The 18,655-nt window shown below is 35.7% G+C and overlaps 1 protein-coding gene across 3 annotated transcripts; it reads left to right on the top strand.

Moving 5' to 3' along the window:
* Positions 1 to 1,568: 1,568 nt before the first annotated feature.
* On the top strand, positions 1,569 to 17,150 carry LOC135683533 (uncharacterized). Of its 3 annotated transcripts, none has more exons than XM_065198815.2 (17): positions 1,569 to 1,849; positions 4,063 to 4,311; positions 4,670 to 4,759; positions 5,304 to 5,528; positions 5,892 to 5,999; positions 6,214 to 6,455; positions 7,165 to 7,343; positions 7,801 to 7,906; positions 8,808 to 9,134; positions 9,577 to 9,694; positions 9,977 to 10,068; positions 10,552 to 10,672; positions 10,801 to 11,157; positions 11,607 to 11,804; positions 12,256 to 12,414; positions 12,787 to 12,830; positions 13,346 to 17,146. In XM_065198815.2, exons 1-17 carry the CDS (start codon positions 1,774 to 1,776, stop codon positions 13,628 to 13,630), a joined length of 2,976 nt encoding a protein of 991 aa, XP_065054887.2. In that variant the 5' UTR covers positions 1,569 to 1,773; the 3' UTR covers positions 13,631 to 17,146. The 3 variants fall into 3 exon arrangements, with proteins under 3 accessions (XP_065054887.2, XP_065054886.2, XP_065054888.2); XM_065198814.2 differs by having other exon boundaries at positions 5,304 to 5,687; positions 13,346 to 17,143; XM_065198816.2 differs by lacking the exons at positions 8,808 to 9,134; positions 9,577 to 9,694; positions 9,977 to 10,068 and having other exon boundaries at positions 5,304 to 5,687; positions 13,346 to 17,150.
* The last annotated feature ends 1,505 nt before the right edge of the window (positions 17,151 to 18,655 follow it).

Here is an 18,655-nt window from a genome sequence, read left to right as displayed (position 1 = left end):
GTCAACTGGAGACCTCACGCATTTTTGATATTTTGTTTCATCTGCTGGCAGGTGCAGAATACTTTTGTGCCTTTGGTATCAAGGGAGAATCATACAATGAGATGTGACTGAATACTTGTACATTAGCTATACGGTCAACAAATTTTCGGATAACGAACGCGTTTGGAAAACGAAAGCGAAATTCAAACGAAGCAAAAGTTTATCATAGTTGCTTGCGTTATAAACTACTTGCTTTAGGGGATAACCAACAAACGTCAATAGGGGTTAACTCCTATGAAACAGCAAGGAATGTCCGTCCAAAAAATTTATCAAAAAACTTACAAGAATTATGAAAAGGGTCATTGATTTCTTAAGAAATCAGACAACACCATATCACCAATGTTTCTACTGCTCGCTCTCTTCTTCAAGTCCTTTATAAGGATTGGCAAAGTGTGTTCTATGGTAAGGGAATGAATTGACTTACTGAATGTTCGACTTCTGCGTGATACAACTATTGCCTTGAATAAAGTGGAAAAGTCCGATGGTAATTGAAAACAGGCTGACTGTGGAAATCGCATCATTTCGGGAAACGAGCTATCATTCCCGTGATTGGCAGGTCGCGGAAACGACAGAACAAGAAAAGTAACGTAAAAAAAAGAATATATTCCAAATGCTGAAGAAGTATTTACTGCCATTAATTTCAAGGAGACGCTCTAACGGTACTGCAATTTTGAGTTTGCGGAAACGACACGGTAGCGAAGCGAGTGTTTCTGCTAAGTTTTCGGGCCTGCCATCGACATTAAGTTTCTTTCATTTGTTCTGTTGGGTAATTTAAACATTAATTGGGTTTTTAGAATTATCAAAGTATTTTAAAAACATCGCCGGAGATTTTTGGTGACTTCGTTTATAACGGATAGCTTATTATAAAACTCTTTGATAATTCTTACAGTACTGTACAAGAGACATCATTAAAAGAGGGCAAATCAAACAAATATTCTTAAGCAATGAGTGTATTTTGGCTTTGCTTAAGAATTTCAAACTTACAAGAAAATTGAATTTTTTGTATACTCTCTTGCGATATACTGTGTTTAAGGGAGTCATCGCTTTACAAACCTTTTTTGATGGGGCTCTAGAAGTATAGAGTTGGAAACCTATAACCTAAAGTTAGAAGTCGCAACACATATTGATCAAGACTGTTTAATTGCAAAAGCACTGGACATTTTCAATCAAAATAGACTCTTGTTAATGTTGTCTATATACAGGAAACCATTAAAAAAAATCCTAGCCGAGTCAGGCGCAATAGAACCTAATAGAAATGTCAATCAGTTATTTAGACATTTCTAGGTTAAGTTCTAACAGCTTTATCGTACCTTTACTAGACTTTCTATATTTCATTTCGCAGTTTAAGAGATTTTCTATTGGATAATGTTAATAAAGAGACAGGAATTTCACCGGGTCATTTTCTAATATCATCTAGAATGATTCCACCAAAATCAGATAAAGACTGCATGTCAATAATGTGTTATCAAAGAACTTTGACCTGACTCTCCAAGTTTCGAGTATTTTCACGAGACTACAGCATTTCCAACTTGACCTCGTACGTAGAAATTACACACATTGTAATTCTACATAATAGCGTGAAAAATACATGTGGTGTAATTTGTAGTCGATAGTAAAGAGTGACAATAGCCTCCTGTTGTGCATTATATTGATAATGCTGGAAAGGCGGGAAATAAAATGCGCCAAATCTTTTGAAAACAGGGTCGCCATTTAAACCTCAAATGTGCGATCATAATGATTAACGCTGAACAAACTGGAGAAACAAACAATTCATGTCCACAAAGTTGCACCAACAAAGATTTTGAACAGGGTAAGCTGTTCAGTTAAATGGTTAATCATTTTTTGAAGCCGTCCACTGGCGATTTGTAATTCCAGGCGCTAGGCCTAATCACGAATGTGGTCACATCGCGAGGAAGAACCAGGACATTGTTCGATAAACATAAGCTTCTCATTGTCCTAAAAACTACCTTCGGGTGCTAGGTAGAAACAAAATACAATTATACAAAAATACAAAATTTGCCTTTGCAATAAAGAATAAAGCGGATTTTGCTTGTCTTTAGGCCCCTCTGCTGAGTTTGCAATCCAAGAAAACATTAGGATTGCCGTAATAAAGTCGATGGAAGCATTTCAAAAGTAGGGGAGGCAGGAATATAAAGGCAAAAGGGGCAGGTCTGCTATTAGCAAATAGACACTTGATATCTATTTCTGAAAATTGATGGGGGGGGGGGGGGGGGGGTTGACTGGAAACTCTGAAAATGGCTAGGCTGGACCTCTTGCGTCTACAGTGAAATGAGAAATTAGGAATTTAGATGTAGATCAAACAGTTAAACCCAGATGATTAGGCGAAATCAGTTTGAAAGTCTTTACAATAAGCAAAAATTTTGAGAAAACAAATTCTTATAGCCCAAGCCCCCATTAAGACAGCACGACCACATCATAAAACACCAGGGATGGCAACAAGTGGCTTATTTTGGGGGATTGTGAAAGGATCAAAATTCTAACTTTACCTGAGGAATTTTTCTTTCGACCTGTAAGTATACTGTACCTACCATGTTTGGAAGTAGCCCTAAATCCAGATTTCCAGTTTCTTTGTAATTACCAACATTTTACTCATGATAATAAGCCTTAAACAGAGGCCCTAGATACACTGAAATCTGACATTAAACTCATCATCTTTGTTAATATCTGAAAATTGAGAACCCTTTTTCAAGTTTGACAAAGATGATCAGATTTCTGCTTGGAAATTGGAGCAGGCTGCAGTTCATTTGTGAAGTGGTTGTTTGCTGTTAGGCTAATGTAATGTTGTTTAAAACAAAGAATGATTTGACTTTGGGTATTCTGTAGCCCCAGTGAAAAGGGGTTAATTGCTAATCATCTCCGTGTTTTCCAGAGCTCAGCAATTTGGGTGGGCAAAATGGAAAGTCAGCATTGTTTACTAACAGGCTAAATTCCTTTTCTCTATGAACAATAGAGATTAAGTGTGTCAGAAGTTCTTCCTAAAATCTTGTTCAGTGCCTCTAGGGCCATAAAAACACTAAAGAAAGTCCATTAATGTAACATGAACATTTAAACTTGTAGCAAGAAGTAAAGCAACATCTAAGCATAATCAAAAATTGCAGCTCTGGTACTCTGGGTTAACCAGTATTGGATATTGGATATATTGGAGATATTTAATGATAAAGAGCAACATCCTTTCAAGTCAATTAACAGCATTCTTGTTTTTTGCTTTGCCCTTTTTAAAGCTATTCGCTGTAGATCAATTTTATTCAAAATATCTATTTTGTGATATTTAAGAGCAAGTGCCTATGCCTGATTTGTAAGATGAAACGCTTTTTTTGCCCAAGTACTTCTGCTGCAACTTCTGAAATGCTTTCTAGCTTCTCAGTAGCTTTATTATAGAAATTTATGATAAGGAGTTAAGGAAATTTGCAAACAACTGGGGGAGCATAGCATACACTGGTTTTTTAAAACAAGCTGTAAGATACTGAAAGGTTTTATTACTGAAAGATTCTAAAGTTTTTATTGAATTTTCTTCAAAAACTCCCACTTAAATTTTTTTGATCAACAAAAGGTATTGTATTTTTAAAACTGTAGGCTCAATAGTAATTTGAAATTTTCAAGTTTCTTATCTGAAAATCCCCTTGCCTGTTCAAAAAAATTGATTCAACTAATCTCTTGTCATAAAGAAAAAAACAGTGTAATGGTGCAAGATCCAGTGGATACAGGGCTTTACAGAAAATACAATTAGTGGATGGTTCTGCTCCACCCTGTGAATTTTAATAAGGTTTAAATGTTTTACATTTAAAATCCATAAATTCCTAAAATATAAAATTCACAGGTTTTGTCTTTTTATCCAAGTAAAAATCCAAGTAAACTGTTTAGTTTTCAAACTATAATTAGATTTTTCAAACTTTTTGGGGACATTGCCCCCTATTATTTTCTTGCCTGTAAAACATTAGTTGTTTTCGATGAATCTTGCTGATAGCAATATTCGAAATTTAGTATAGATATATATCATGTTAGGAAAGACAAAGAAGAGAAATGCGAATGGAGGTGTCCAAACAGTTGATGACTTGCTTAAGGATATTGATAAACTAACCAAGTCTCTCAAAGTTCCAAATGCTAAGAAGAAGATTCCAAAAAAGGAAATATTTCGTATAAGTTCATATGGCTACAAGTCTGGAAAAAGTGCTAAAAGACAGAATGTGAAGAAAAAGAAAATAAACCATGGAGTGACAAAGGATCTTTGTAACTTATCTGAAAATGTCACAGGTGCAGTATATGCAGTTTTTAACTCATTATTCTACTAGTATTAATATATTTCTTTCTGGAAGGTTTTTTATTGAGTTGCTAGATTTCTTGTGAAATCACCAGGATTATACCAATGTTACAAGATACATATTGAGTCATTATCATAGAACAGTAGACTTCATCTGAGTCAGTAGACTTTAGTATTGACATATCTAGATATGTACTTCTAGAATAGATAGATAAACTAATGCTGTTTTTAAAGATTATTTAAAATTTAAAATGGGCTAGATTACAGATTTTTTTACTGTCAAAACCAATACTTTGTTATTCTATAAGTACAACGCTATTGCCTCGATTTGACAAGCAAAATTATTCCTAGCATGGCCTGAAAGTGGTTCCCATGATGACTTGGATGCTAGAGATCCTGAAACTGAGGTTGCTGCTCAAGTAGCTCCAAATACAAATATTGGTAAATTTGTCTCTCTTTTTTTAAAAAGTTTTCTGTTAGATATAAGTGTAAATGGCTTTGAAAAAAGCAGACAATTCACAACATAATACTTCAAGCTTTTTATCTGACACTCCTCCCTCAGAGTATAAAACATCAGAATAAGGGTCAGAAAGAACACAATGGAAAATATATACCCAGTTGTGGATGTCAGAGAAACGCAAGCACATGACTGGCAAAGTTGGCCAAACAGTGCTGCATGCCTATAGAAAATTACCAATGGAGTCCAAGAGAGAAAACAAACTCCTTCTGTCTACACAATAGCGGTTGTTTTGTTTGTGTGTATATCAATTCCAAAACTGCTAGATGAATTATCTGGAACACTGCAAGCCTTCTGCATATAAGCATGACAAAAATTGTTTACATTGTGATTACAATTTTTAAGCCATATGAAATACTAGTAATTTTTTCATGATAAAGACATGTACTTTATGGCATAGCTTCTATTAAGTACAAAGAAGTGTATGGGTATCAATTTTTCTGATTGAAATGATTTTTTTGTCAACAGAAATTGATGCAATTCTCGAAAGTTGTGATCTTCTGATTAGTGAACTTGAGGGTTCATCAAAGGAGAATAGAAGTCAAAGACAAACTTGGTTTGAGAGGAATGATGCAGCCTTAACAAAATGGGAAAATGTCAGACAAGAATTGGTAGAGAGCTTGATCCATTCACAGTATATTGAGAAAGGAGCTGTTTGTCATTATTGCAATGAAAGAGAAGCATCAATAATTTGTAAGCAGTGTAAAGGCAGAAAACATTTATGTTTTGTTTGTGATGATGTAATCCATTCAGCTGCACCACTTCATGACAGACTCTTCTACACTGAAAAACGTCTTAAAAAACTCACCCCATGCCAGGGCATCAATTCAGCTGGTGATATAATTAATGTTGGTAAGTTGATATTGCAATTACTTAGGGGATTGCCCATCCAAAATTTCAGTTTGTAGAGTGCAAAACCAGAATGATGCAAGTCCGGCCTAAGGAGGAATGATTACATGTGCTTAACACATGTAAAGTATATCATACATGAACATGCATCTTTATTCAAATAAATTTTAGATGTACAGCTTCACAAGACTATTTTAACCTTGACAGTTCGCCATCCCATCATGAATTGGCCATCAGAATGTCCTTGCTGTAAGTGCAAAACAAGTTGGGAGAGATATTCAAGCCAACAACCATGTATTGTGGTCAATCACCAAGGTATGTTTCTTTATCTGTTCATACACTTGATTTATTGGCAATGACATTTTCCAGTCTATGGAAGCTGCTGTTAGCTCACCAGTTGCTCCACATAACTGAACACAAGTTCAAAAATCATTAATAGTAGCACATTACATTTTTTCCACATTGATCATTACTTTTTTGAGTCCCTTTGAATGATAATGTTTTTGAAGAGAAAATTTTCTCTTGCCAGGTCGTTTTGATTTGTTCAAGTTTTTGTTACGGTGCAACAATTGTAATTTTGAAGTGGACATTTTCAGTGATGTGCCATACATCATTGCATCTCGCTATTGGCCTGGAACAGTTGATACTGTTACTTTTTTGTTTGATGAAGACATGTTTATATCTTGGGATTCCTTTCGTTTGCGGATGCCTGGCTCCTCTGAATATGGGTTTCTGAACAGCTTGAGTGACATTTCAAAGGATAATAACAGGGTAAATCAACAATATTCAATTATTCCTATTAACTTGTGCCACAGCCTTATCGTATGCCCCATACAATATTTCTCTACTCTCTTTCAACAGAACATTGTTTCCTTGTTATATATAATTTTCGTTCAGTAACAAAAAGCAAAAGATAAGCTTTCAAAGTACAACCATCTTCAACAAGTGAAGTGGTTTTTTCAGCACTTTACTTTCTGTTGGTCTATTATCAAAGATTCCCAGCACACAGTCTTCAGCAATTTAATTCACCAAAACAAGCTAGAACAAACAACTCTTTTTTATACAATCATTAAGTGAAAATGTGAGGGTTTTGTTCAATGTGAGATTGAATGATCAAGTTCATCTTGAACATTCAATACAGTATAAACAAAGAGCTTGCTATTTGATTCATGTTCTTTATATGAGCCAAAATGAGAAGTTGTTGATATGACCATTTATAGCTACAATAAAAGGTTGAGGACTTGACCAACAGTAAATTCTCTGGTAGTGTGACAGTTGAATTTTAGAACATATAAAGCAATAGTGATTAGTTTATGCTTTGTTCTGGTATTGAAAAAATCCGGCAGATTGATATTTTTTAAAGAGAATTGGACGCTATTTTTGATCGAGCAAGGTTATGGAAAATCACTTTCTTATGACATTTTATATCCAAACATGTGGTATAATTTATTGTCTGGAATCACAAATGTTTTCCCAACAGATCTCTCGAATTCAAAAAGATGCATTCTCCAAAGCTTTCAAAGAGTTCAAGTACTTGCAATATGAGCTTTGCAGGATAAAGGAATTTGATTCTTTCCAATGTCCACCATGTCACATTTCGCAACATGCGGCTATATTTGATGGCAACATGAAGACATATCGCTATAAAAGTGGCGGAAGGTGAGGATTATTTTGGCTGTTTTTGTTTGATGATTAAGAGCAAAATCAAAGAGCCATAATAATTAAATAATTTTAATAGTATTCTATACAACAAGCTAATTAAACAAACCATTTAATTTCACTAATATCGAAACATGATGACATTATTAGTATACAGTTTGGAAGGCAAGAATAAGGAGCTAACCTTGAGCCCTCCTTCTCTGGCGCCCCTAGGACTCATGTCCTATGACCTTGCAAAGCAAAATGTCATCTGCAAGATGGAGAATTCTTATTCATTACAAAATTAGGCCCAACATCATCCTAGACCAAACTTTCCCCAGCAGTTCTTATATTTAGACAATCATAGAGACACCGTCACAATTAACAGTTTAAGCGTTTGATTATATGGACTTTTTATATTTGAAGGGTGAGAATTAGTTCTGGTATTTCTACCCTAATTGAAGTAATTCGTTTATAGGAAAATGAGGGAATCATATTACAAAGACAAATTCTTTTGCAAAAATGAAGACGTCAGCAGTGTAATAGATTCCATCTACCAAAACCCCAGATCTTCAAAGAATAAGGTTTGCAGTGTTCTAAATTAATGAATATGTAAACTTTGCTTCTAATATGTCATATAGCTGGAAAACCCTGGAAACCCATTGTCCACCCCATTTTTTTGGGGATGGCGCCGCCCCTGGTCAGAGCTGCAGTGGTCTTTTTGAACTTAAAATGGTGATAATACTAAAATAAAGCATTGTTAATAGCATTGCATCACTTCAAAAGCAGATGGGATTTTTAGTCAAAATTCATAACTTCATTATGGAGCCTTGACAACCTCTATGTCTTCAGTTTTTCGTTCAATTTTTCAACACTGGAAATGTGCTCAAAATGCTAAAAAAATTCATTTCTTGCAATCTGATTGGTTCCAGTTGAAGGAGACTCCGGATTTGGCGATTCCTTTCGCATTTCATTTATCATATTTTTACACAGAAACCCTATCAGCTACTAAGTTAAAAAGTAAAGATTACATATAATGCTGGTTTTCCTAGGGATCGTGCTTCGCAACCAATCAAGATTAGACGCTAAACTTGAAGGGAATCCTCTAATTTGTACCATCTTATTTTTGAAAAATTTTAGCTATTGAAATTCATTTCGAAATATTGATTGGTTGCCATGCAATATCAAGAAAGGAAAGAGGATTGCTATTTGTTTAATCGAAGCAAGAGAGCTCTAAGATGTCATTTTCTTGCTCAAGTTTAAGACAATTATTCTCATTGAGTACTTTTACAAGATTTATTTTGAATGAAGTAAGATGCCTCCAAATAACTGCTTCGCTAGTGATTATGACCGACAAGTCAGTTTCACAAGTAATCCAGAGCTCAAAGTGTTTTTGCTTTTTTATCGGATAACCATTAAATGTAGGTAATGAAAGAATTTAGCTAATGGCTAACTTAAGTAACCGATTTGAGTGATTTGTTATAGGACAACGAAAGCAGTTTATGTGGCTCATCGAGATGGCTTGCTGCCAGAAATAAGCAACAGAATGGAGGCACTCGCGATGAGACAGGTTTAGAACTTGTAAGCTGCAGGCATTGCATAGCACAGAAAGCTGTCAACATGTTTCGTGGCGAAATCTTCGGCTATGCCTATTATTTGCAGAAAAACTTCAAATATGATGCACGGTTTTATTTTAGTGATGTTGCTTGCCGATATTGGAAATGGTTAGGAAAAATTGACATTCAGCTGTACACACACCAAACACCTGCTATTGGAATGTTGCATGTCAAAGGCCATCCACCCGCATGTGAAGTTAGTTGTCAACTTTCCACTACTTTATTCATTACTTTGTTTTATCTCGCATATCAAAACTTGTAGAACAGCCGGAAAGGTTCCAACAGGTTTGGTCTGAAATGTGAGAAGTGGTAGTCCATCACAGTTACTTTGAACTTAAAATGTCAAGGAATATATACTGGAACCTGCGATGATAATTTAAATTTACTGTAAATCGAAGTATTTGAACTGTCATGGTCAATTAGAATTTGCTGCTCTATTGCCTTGATATTGAATATTGCTTTTATAATATTCTTGTGTATTTCCAAACATGTCGTCATGCATCATGGCATAAACTTCAGTCTTCAGGCAAGATTTGTAGTTAATTCCAATGCTTCAACTTAGCGAATGGCATTTTAAGGCACTCTGCCCTCAAATGTTTTCTCTAGATTTACATGAGTATTAAATCCTTTTATTGTAGGTACTTTATGGTGGTCTTTGGAAGCGAGGTAGTGGATACACTATTGGTGAAGAAGATGAGCAGGTCTTCAGTTATCTTTCAAGAACTGGCGTAACAACTAAACACATGAGCCCAGAGCGTATGTAGGAAGTTGTCTGTAGGACAGTCACTGTTCCTAAATCAGATATTGTTCTCTGCATTTTTGAAATTACGCAAATTATGCGTAAATTACGCAAATTTGAATCATTTGACCCTTCTGTTCCTTTGATATTTTCCAAAGATTTTTCGAGGATCTGAATTTGAGAACATTGGCTCTTAGGGAGATAGTTTTGAGCTTGTTGATTGAAAAATATTGAATCAAAATTGATAAAAAAATAAAGTAGCAATATCTTGAAAACAATTACTACATTTTTGTTGTTAGATCGTGAAGAGGCAATCACTGAATTTGCTATGTCTTGGAATAAGAGAAAGATAGAAGATATGGCCAAATTCCTTTGCAAAAGATTTTGTCAGGTAGCTCTTTCTGTTTACTATTATGAAGTAAGCTTTATGCAAGTCAGTTAGCTGCACGGAAGCCTTTGCTGAAAACTAGTAAAAAGTACACTGATAATAAGTGATGACAACTGACAGCTTTACTAACTTCCAGCTAGCATGCTATAACCTCCATGGTAAACTACTAGGCAAACTTACCATTCGCCTGTTGTTATGGTGACTGTTGGTTTAGGAGACAAAGGAGGACGCTTTATGATTAATTGTCTTTGATCATGAGCAAAAAATCGATGAATGTTTTCATCTGTCACATGCTCGGTTAGCTTATGTTACTTATGTTACAAGTGCAACGTACGTTTTATTTGATTCCTATCCTGACGAATGATTTTATTTCTCTTCAATTTTTGGATTGTAACTAGTTATTATATCTTAGATTGAAAGGTCTAATCACCTATGGTTTAGAAGTTACATTCTATACGATAACAGCAACAATTTGTAAACCCTCAGGTGCGATCAAAATCTACTAAGTTTCAAATTGAAAAAGAAAGAATGCTCGCCAGCACTAACTTTGTCCTGACGAAAGAGAGTCTGTCTGCTTGGAAAAAATCTGCAACAGAACATGCTCAAGGTAAGAACTCCCCCAAAAAAGAATGCCTTACTCGAATATAGATAATAATGCAGCCATAAAACTACTGTTTTTGCTCTCTTTTTCTTATTGCTATACTCATGTGTTTTCTGGTCTTTTTTTCCAATCAGCGTCCCAGAATTTGCCTGCCGCTATAAATCTTTCGCGTTGCCAGGAGTTTTTGCTGATAGCCATGAAACTCAAAAGCACAAAGAGGATTCCAGTCAACATTGGTTGTTCAGTGAATATCCAAGACATTGTTCCTTTTTCACTTGAAAGAATAAAACTCCGAGCTCTTGCAAAACCCATCGAGGGGCTTATAACACGATATTCCGAGTTGAATACCCAACTCTCTGAAGATACCATCGTTTCACCAGAATCCGAACTTGATGCATTGAAGTCCATGTTACTGACAGTACAACAGCGTAGGATTGAAGCACTTTTTTATTCAAATCTTCACATTTCAGCCAATCTTGGCAGGTTATCAGGTGATTATATAATGTGGAATATAATGAATGGCGAGGGATTTGGAAGACTGAGTTTTAGCCAAAATTCGTGTCACTAGTTCCCATTTGATAATAGCAAGCTTTCATTAAAACCTGGTGCAGGACGGTAATTTGAAATAACCCAGGTTATTCATTGGGGCCATTTATTCAGACAAATCGAATTATTTGATTGGTATGACATTTAATGTTTTGGCAACCCTTCATAACTGAACAATTAACTTTGTACTTCTCTTAGCTATTATAATGAAATGAAAATAGTGACGTAATTCAGCGCTGCCTTAAGGTGCATATTCATTTAATGAGAAATGTGATTTCTGCCACTTATTTGTCATTTTGCTCCTGACTAATTGTTACAAAAAAATTTCGAGGAAATTTTTACTGACGGATGCAAACCATTGTAGATTATTAACTATTTCTGTATTTCTACGTAGACAATTGCAAAAAACGAAGACAGTTAAGACTGAAGGTTGCTAGTCAGAAAGAAGAACTAAAGCAAGTCATCAAACAGTACAACGATAATGTAACCATTGCTATGTTGCAGAAATCTTTTCCCATGTGCAAATTGGAAGATTTAAGCCGTGGCGAATTCCCATGGTCTAAATCTATTGATAATGATGACAGCGAATCGGGTTAGCTCTTTGATAGTAGATTTGCTAGTCCGAATCTTGTACTTTCTGCAGGGCATGAGCCATTCACGAACTGGAACCAGTTTTCAATATCTTTATTTTTATCAAACTTTAATCTTTATTCTTACCATTTTGCTGAACTAGCTACCGTCCTGGTTACAGATATGGTTTGATACACTTTTGGATATAACGTCATTTGCAGGGGTGTCGTTATTTTTTAGATGACTCGAAAAGTAAAGGCAGGTCATTATTACATGGCCAGTTCCTAATCTTAATATCCTTAAAATCCCTGCAAACCATTTTTCCGTTGGTTAATTTTTTTTACCTAGCGATCATTTAATAGTGTTTTGTGAGTGTTTTTTGTGCTTGAATACACAGGTTATGTGTTATTTGTGTTTCAAACTGGAAGCTTTTAATGAGAAACCCTTTATCTGACATAATTGTTTCTTCGTAGTCACTCAAGAGTTCAAGCAAGCGCTACTACTAAGATGTCTAACCTTGGAGCGACTTGCCGAGGAAGAGATTTTGTTGAAATTAGAAATGAGAAACTACCTGGTTTACTACGTCGATGTCATAGTGCCACTTCTTAAGAAGAAGATATCATCATGTGAAGGTAAGGTAGGATTTATCATCATATCGGTGAAGTTTCGACGAAATCTCTCGGTCGTATTAATTTCTATTTCATATGTGATTTTTTTTAAGGATGATTGCCCTTCTCCAGCACACTTTTAATTACAAATTATTAAAGGAAATCAAAGCTCTCGGTCAAATTAAAGACAAGAATGCTATTTAAGGTAAATTTAACTATGGCATATAAATATAAGATTGATGTCATAGGTCGCTGCTAGTCTGCAAATTTAAAAATCCTGTCTGTGCCCATTGTATTTCTAAATGTGCCGAGGATTATCCACAGTTCTTATCCCAGGTCTATCTAGTTTCATCATTTTGTCAAAGGCAGAAAACCTACACTTTTTCTATTTTTTAGAAAGCATGAACTTGTGCAGTTGTCAGGAATCCTCAACCGATGAAGTATGAATGATTTTTGTAATTTGAATTTATGAAATCTTATTTTTCTAGTAATCTAAAAATACCAGAGTATTGTTGTTTTCTTTTTACCAATTCACTCCATCCTCTTATTGAAATTAGCCTGTACAGATCTATTTCTTTAGCCAATAATTATTACCCGTGTTATTATTGCAACTCAATTAACCATTTCCCTCAACTTTTAGGGACCTATTTCTGAAGGTTTATGCACTACAAATGGATAGTTACGGTGCTTTTTGTAAAGGACTGGTAGCTTTTCAACTATAGTAATATGCAGTTGTGTAACTTATCTGTGTACCTGCTTTTCCCAAATGTATCACTAGGTAGTGATGCACTTTAATGCATATGAAATTCTTTTCCACGTATTTGTCATTTATATTTTTCAGATGTTACCTAATTGTAACGTTGTTTCTGTGAAGAGGTTATGTCTTTCATACACACAGAAATCTCATACATACTCTATTTTATCCGATTCACGCTGTTTTCTCTATTGCCCTTAGCTGACATTGCGGAGGCCTTTATGTAGAACATGCAGACAGAGCCTGGGACTGCGTTCGTTAGCATTTCAAGGCCTTGACAACTGTGCTAAGCAAATCGAGTATGGGCGGAAAGAATTTCGAAAATACTTGATGGACGACACTTCTTTTACAAATGATGAGCTACGAATGGAAGTGGATTCAAATGAAAAAGTTGAGAGTGACAGTGAAAGCGATAGTAGTAGTATCGAAAGTTGTCATAACTCTGATGATGAAGAAGAAAGCGAAAATAGTTTTGAAGCATTTTAGCATAAGTATAGAGTTTTTGTGTGACATCACAAACAAATTATTTTTAGAATTTTTGAAATTTGACCACATAACACGAAATAACATCGTAAAATACTTCTAAATATGCTACATATATCAAAAATTGGGCATATGGTCAATGGAAGATTTGAAGTTTGCATACGGATTACTGTTATTTTGGCTCTGTTCATAAATTTATGAACAAAGCCCAAATTACAGAGGTTTGACGGGAAAAAGCCTGTGCTAATGTGGCCATACCTAAGCCAATTCGTAACACCTTTACCTGCTTTGGCTCAATTATACGTCTTTCCTGATGCTCTTTCAGGGCCCAAATTAAAAAAATTCTGAAAATATATTTTTGTCACATCATCACTTAAAATTTCTATAGGATAAATACACCTTTTGTAATGTTCCATGTACACAGAAGCCTACTTTTATTAAAATGGCAAATTTTGCAATAATATATGATTAATAATTTACTGATTTAGTACTAAGTAGTTAGCACTTCTAAGCATCAGGCTTTCTACGGCCCACAGATTGCAATTTTCAAATCTTTACGGAATCAACTGTAAATTTATAACAAATCTCGTAATTTTTTTATATTTGAAAGATTTCTAAACGAGACTTTCGTGAAAATCCGTTGTAAATCTCAACAGAATGACATGTTTCAGGAAGAAAGATTATAGAATATTTGAACACATTGGCTATTCAATCTAATATTGGCAAATACTATTGCTTATATATTCGAATTAACTGTATAGATTTGAGTAATAACATAAACTGCACGAAATGCACAGTGTGTTGATTTGCAATTTTTTTTTATTTCTCTACAATGCAGAAAAAAATCTAACATGTCGGTGGGCTAAGGAATCAGTGACGTGATAACAGAAACAATTTGTCTGACAGAACACGATTCTGATTCTTAATGACTATAGCATTGTCGGTGGTCTAAGGAATCAAGGACCTGATAACACAAACGATTTGTCTGACAGAACACGATTCTGATTCTTAATGACTATAGCATTGTCGGTGGTTTAAGGAATCAGTGACCTGATAACACAAACGTTTTGTCTGACAGAACACGATTCTGATTCTTAATGACTATAGCATTGTCGGTGGTCTAAGGAATCAGTGACGTGATAACAGAAACAATTTGTCTGACAGAACACGATTCTGATTCTTCATGACTATAGCATTGTCGGTGGTCTAAGGAATCAGTGACCTGATAACACAAACGTTTTGTCTGACAGAACACGATTCTGATTCTTAATGACTATAGCATTGTCGGTGGTCTAAGGAATCAGTGACCTGATAACACAAACGTTTTGTCTGACAGAACACGATTCTGATTCTTAATGACTATAGCATTGTCGGTGGTCTAAGGAATCAGTGACGTGATAACAGAAACAATTTGTCTGACAGAACACGATTCTGATTCTTCATGACTATAGCATTGTCGGTGGTCTAAGGAATCAGTGACCTGATAACACAAACGTTTTGTCTGACAGAACACGATTCTGATTCTTAATGACTATAGCATTGTCGGTGGTCTAAGGAATCAGTGACCTGATAACACAAACGTTTTGTCTGACAGAACACGATTCTGATTCTTAATGACTATAGCATTGTCGGTGGTTTAAGGAATCAGTGACCTGATAACACAAACGATTTGTCTGACACAACACCATTCTCTTTCTTCATGACTATAGCATTGTCGGTGGTCTAAGGAATAAATTATTTGGCTAACAAATATCCACCGTAGTCATTTTATATTACGAAAGCCTTTTTGTGGATATTAGAATTATGTACAAGTTTATCGATTTTCCTAACAGGGTTGGGTAAAAATTTGGAGGTGCTTTCGAGTAGACATGAAGGAAGCCTTGACATATTGGTTTCATGCGTTTTGTTGCACCAATATAAGTGCACTGCTACAAAATGTAGAGTGCAGACAGATTAAGATGGACTCTAAACTTGTTATTCACCCTATTTCATCTGGAGGGGGGAGGGTTCAAGTGTTTGAATCGAATCTAAAATCAAATACATGTTATAAATGTCAGAGTATGCAAAATAATCAATTTCCTTTACTATTGTGTACTGCACTTTATTTCATGAAAGATTTTCAATTTGATACTTTGCATCAACTCTTTTAAACCTGTTGGAACTTACAAAATACGATATCCGAAACTTTATTTCCTAATAAGTGGCACCCCAAAAAATGGCATTTTCCCTACCAGAAAATATGGATGTTTACCCTCCCTTGAGGGTTGATCCAAGATTTTATGGGGATTAAAAGTTCAATTGTTGTGAATAAAAGCAAAAGCTACGTTGATAAAAGCTTAAGTAAGCAATTTTACTGACTAAATTATTATCTTTTCATCAATGCCTAAATTGATCTGGAATAAGGTCAGCTATAATACTAACTTCCTAACCGGCGAGAATAGTTATAATTATAATATTAAAATTTACTAGAACGCAGGTGAATAAGTACAAATGCAGATCAAATTATCTGACAAATAATTGGGGCAGGTGTTAAAATAAACAGTATTCAAAAATGAGTCTGAAAAGATCGATCATATGACTTGTTAAAAAACTAATGGACGATAATACTGGTCAGAACCCTGAAAAGAAATAAATTGCAATAAGAAACAGTTTATTTCATTCTGTACAAATTACCGCGATTTCCAATTTACAAAAGAAACCTTGGGCTAGTGGCGGAAATTAAGGGGATGTGGGGGGCAAGCGCCTCCCCAGGTTTTCCTAAATTGTTGGTTTTGTCGGTAAATTATGCCATTTGTCGACAAAGTCGCTTGTTTTTGTGGGCATTGCGCCCCCCCCCCCCCCCACCTGAAGAAGGAATTTCAGCCACTGCCTTGGGTGCATCTTCATAGCAAAAATTTTCAAGAGTTCTTCAAAGCATAACAAGGATTCTTAAGGCAGATGAAAAACGCTAAATTTATGTCAAACTGGAATTTTCAAAAACAAGGGTTCTTTGGTAGGACAATCATTTGAACCTGTAAAAGATACGTTGCTTTTGTCCTTATGTTTTTCTTTTTTTCATAAAATAAACAAGGTGCTGGTTGCAAGAGGATATATATTGTAAATAATTTCTAACTGAACTTCATCGATGAACAATTTGATGCGATCGCCCGGTTACAGGTTGGACTGGGTTTTCATACCATAAGAAAGATTGCATCTTCATCAAATCCTGGTTGTAGTTTGTACAAGTGTATAGGGGGAGGGGGGTATAGGAGTTGTCAGCAGGGTCAATTTATGTGTTTCGTTAATTGGATGATAAAATGTAAGGGGAGGGGCAATATTTTGGCAACGCATTTTTGTGATGTAATCCTATGATTTTGAAACTGCCTTAACATAATTAAAAGTTGGTCATGGTCTTTCCTTATTGGTGAAATTGGCATTTCCTGTCGACTAAAGGGCGTTTTCTGATAGTAAAAAGGGCGTGGCCTAGAAAGAGTTTTTTGTTCCCCCAGAGACTAGTCGCTGACACCGCCTCTGTCCAAAACCTCGAGGGATCGTGGCAGTTAGCCCTTTTGTCCCCATCTCGTCGGTTCTGGTTGCGAGTTAGTTGTTTTGGTGTTTCTAAAAAAAGTTGCACTGAAGGTTTTAGATCATGAACGTCACCCACTGTTCTCTTTGCTTATTTCGTATAACAAAGGGGGGGGGGGGGGGGGTGGCTGGCATGATATTCCTTAGCGGGAAAAATATGGATACCTTAGTCCCTTCAAATTTCGCCTGCCTTTAATTTTGGCCCCGGAGGGGGCGAGATTGAAAGGGGGCGAATTATGGAAATATTTGATGGGGCGAAAATTAGAGGGAGCGAAAATTAAAGGGAACTTAAAAAATCTATTTTCTATAATAGAAACTTAGTTTTTAGGCTTCAAGTTACCATCTTTACGAGCGTCAAAATTTCATCCTGCGTTGATTGCTTTCATTGTTACAGTTCTCATTTAGTGACTTTCTGTAAAAATATCCATACTGAAGGTCTTAATCCTTAAGTATTCGACAAAGATGATAAACTGATGTCTTTTTAGGAGGCCTTACTGTAGTTCAAAATAAAATCCATTAATCTTCGATAACGATAATATTGTCCTCTCCAATGTCTGTAGGGTGATTTTGTTCTTCCATTTCCAAAGTGCTCTCCTCCTCAGGGCCATATTCGTCCGAAACACAAGCGGCCAATCTCTCCTCGGCTTCAGTTTGGTCAGAAGATACTATCATCTTCTCTGGGTCAATATAGTAGTCTTGCAGATATTCTTTCATTCGATTGAAGACAGAACTTGGCGCCTTATCCTTAATAACGATTAGTACAATCGGTATTTCGAGTCCACCTTTAGGAATTGGCGATCTTCTATACTTCTTGTCTCGTACACGACCTTCTAAAGCGCCTCCATAATTCAAGAAAAAATCGCAAAAGCAATTTTTCAGCAAAAAGTTCACAAGCAAAAAAAGATTTTTCAGAGGCCCGAGTGTAGTTCAATGCCGCATGAACGTTCATTGCTTGGAAACTGATTAGGTCAAAGCTTTGAAATTTAAAGGGTTTGGGGGCGAAAATTAAAGGGAGCGAACTTGTGCACAAAAGGGGGCGAAAATTTAAGGGGAAAAAATTAAAGGGAGCCAAAATTGAAGGTAGGCTAAATTTGAAGGGACTAAGGTATATATAGAATACGTATTTGGATTTATGGAATCGCGCGTGTGTGTATGATTTGGATTATTGTGCATGATTAGATATGTTTGCGAGGACAGTGCTTGTGCACGGGCTCCGGACTTTTTGCCCCCTCCTAACCCCCCCCCCCCCCTCTTAACGTCCCTGTGAAAGACTGTGCCTGATATTTGAGAACAATTCGACGTTACGGAGCAACTGCAATGTTCCAAAGTTTTGGCTTGAATTTGACATGACATTTTAAAGGTCTTGCAAAGTTTTAGAATAATCTTATATGCGCAAAAGGTTGAACACAGTTTTACAATATAATATGAACATAGAAAAGATTTGCAAACTTTGTTAAGCTTGCG

This window comes from Rhopilema esculentum, chromosome 15 (assembly GCF_057945365.1).
Source record: "Rhopilema esculentum isolate cy_ngs chromosome 15, ASM5794536v1, whole genome shotgun sequence".
Taxonomy (NCBI): Eukaryota; Metazoa; Cnidaria; class Scyphozoa; order Rhizostomeae; family Rhizostomatidae; genus Rhopilema; species Rhopilema esculentum.
Note: the sequence above shows the minus strand (reverse complement) of the source record. Positions and strands in the feature narration are given on the sequence as shown.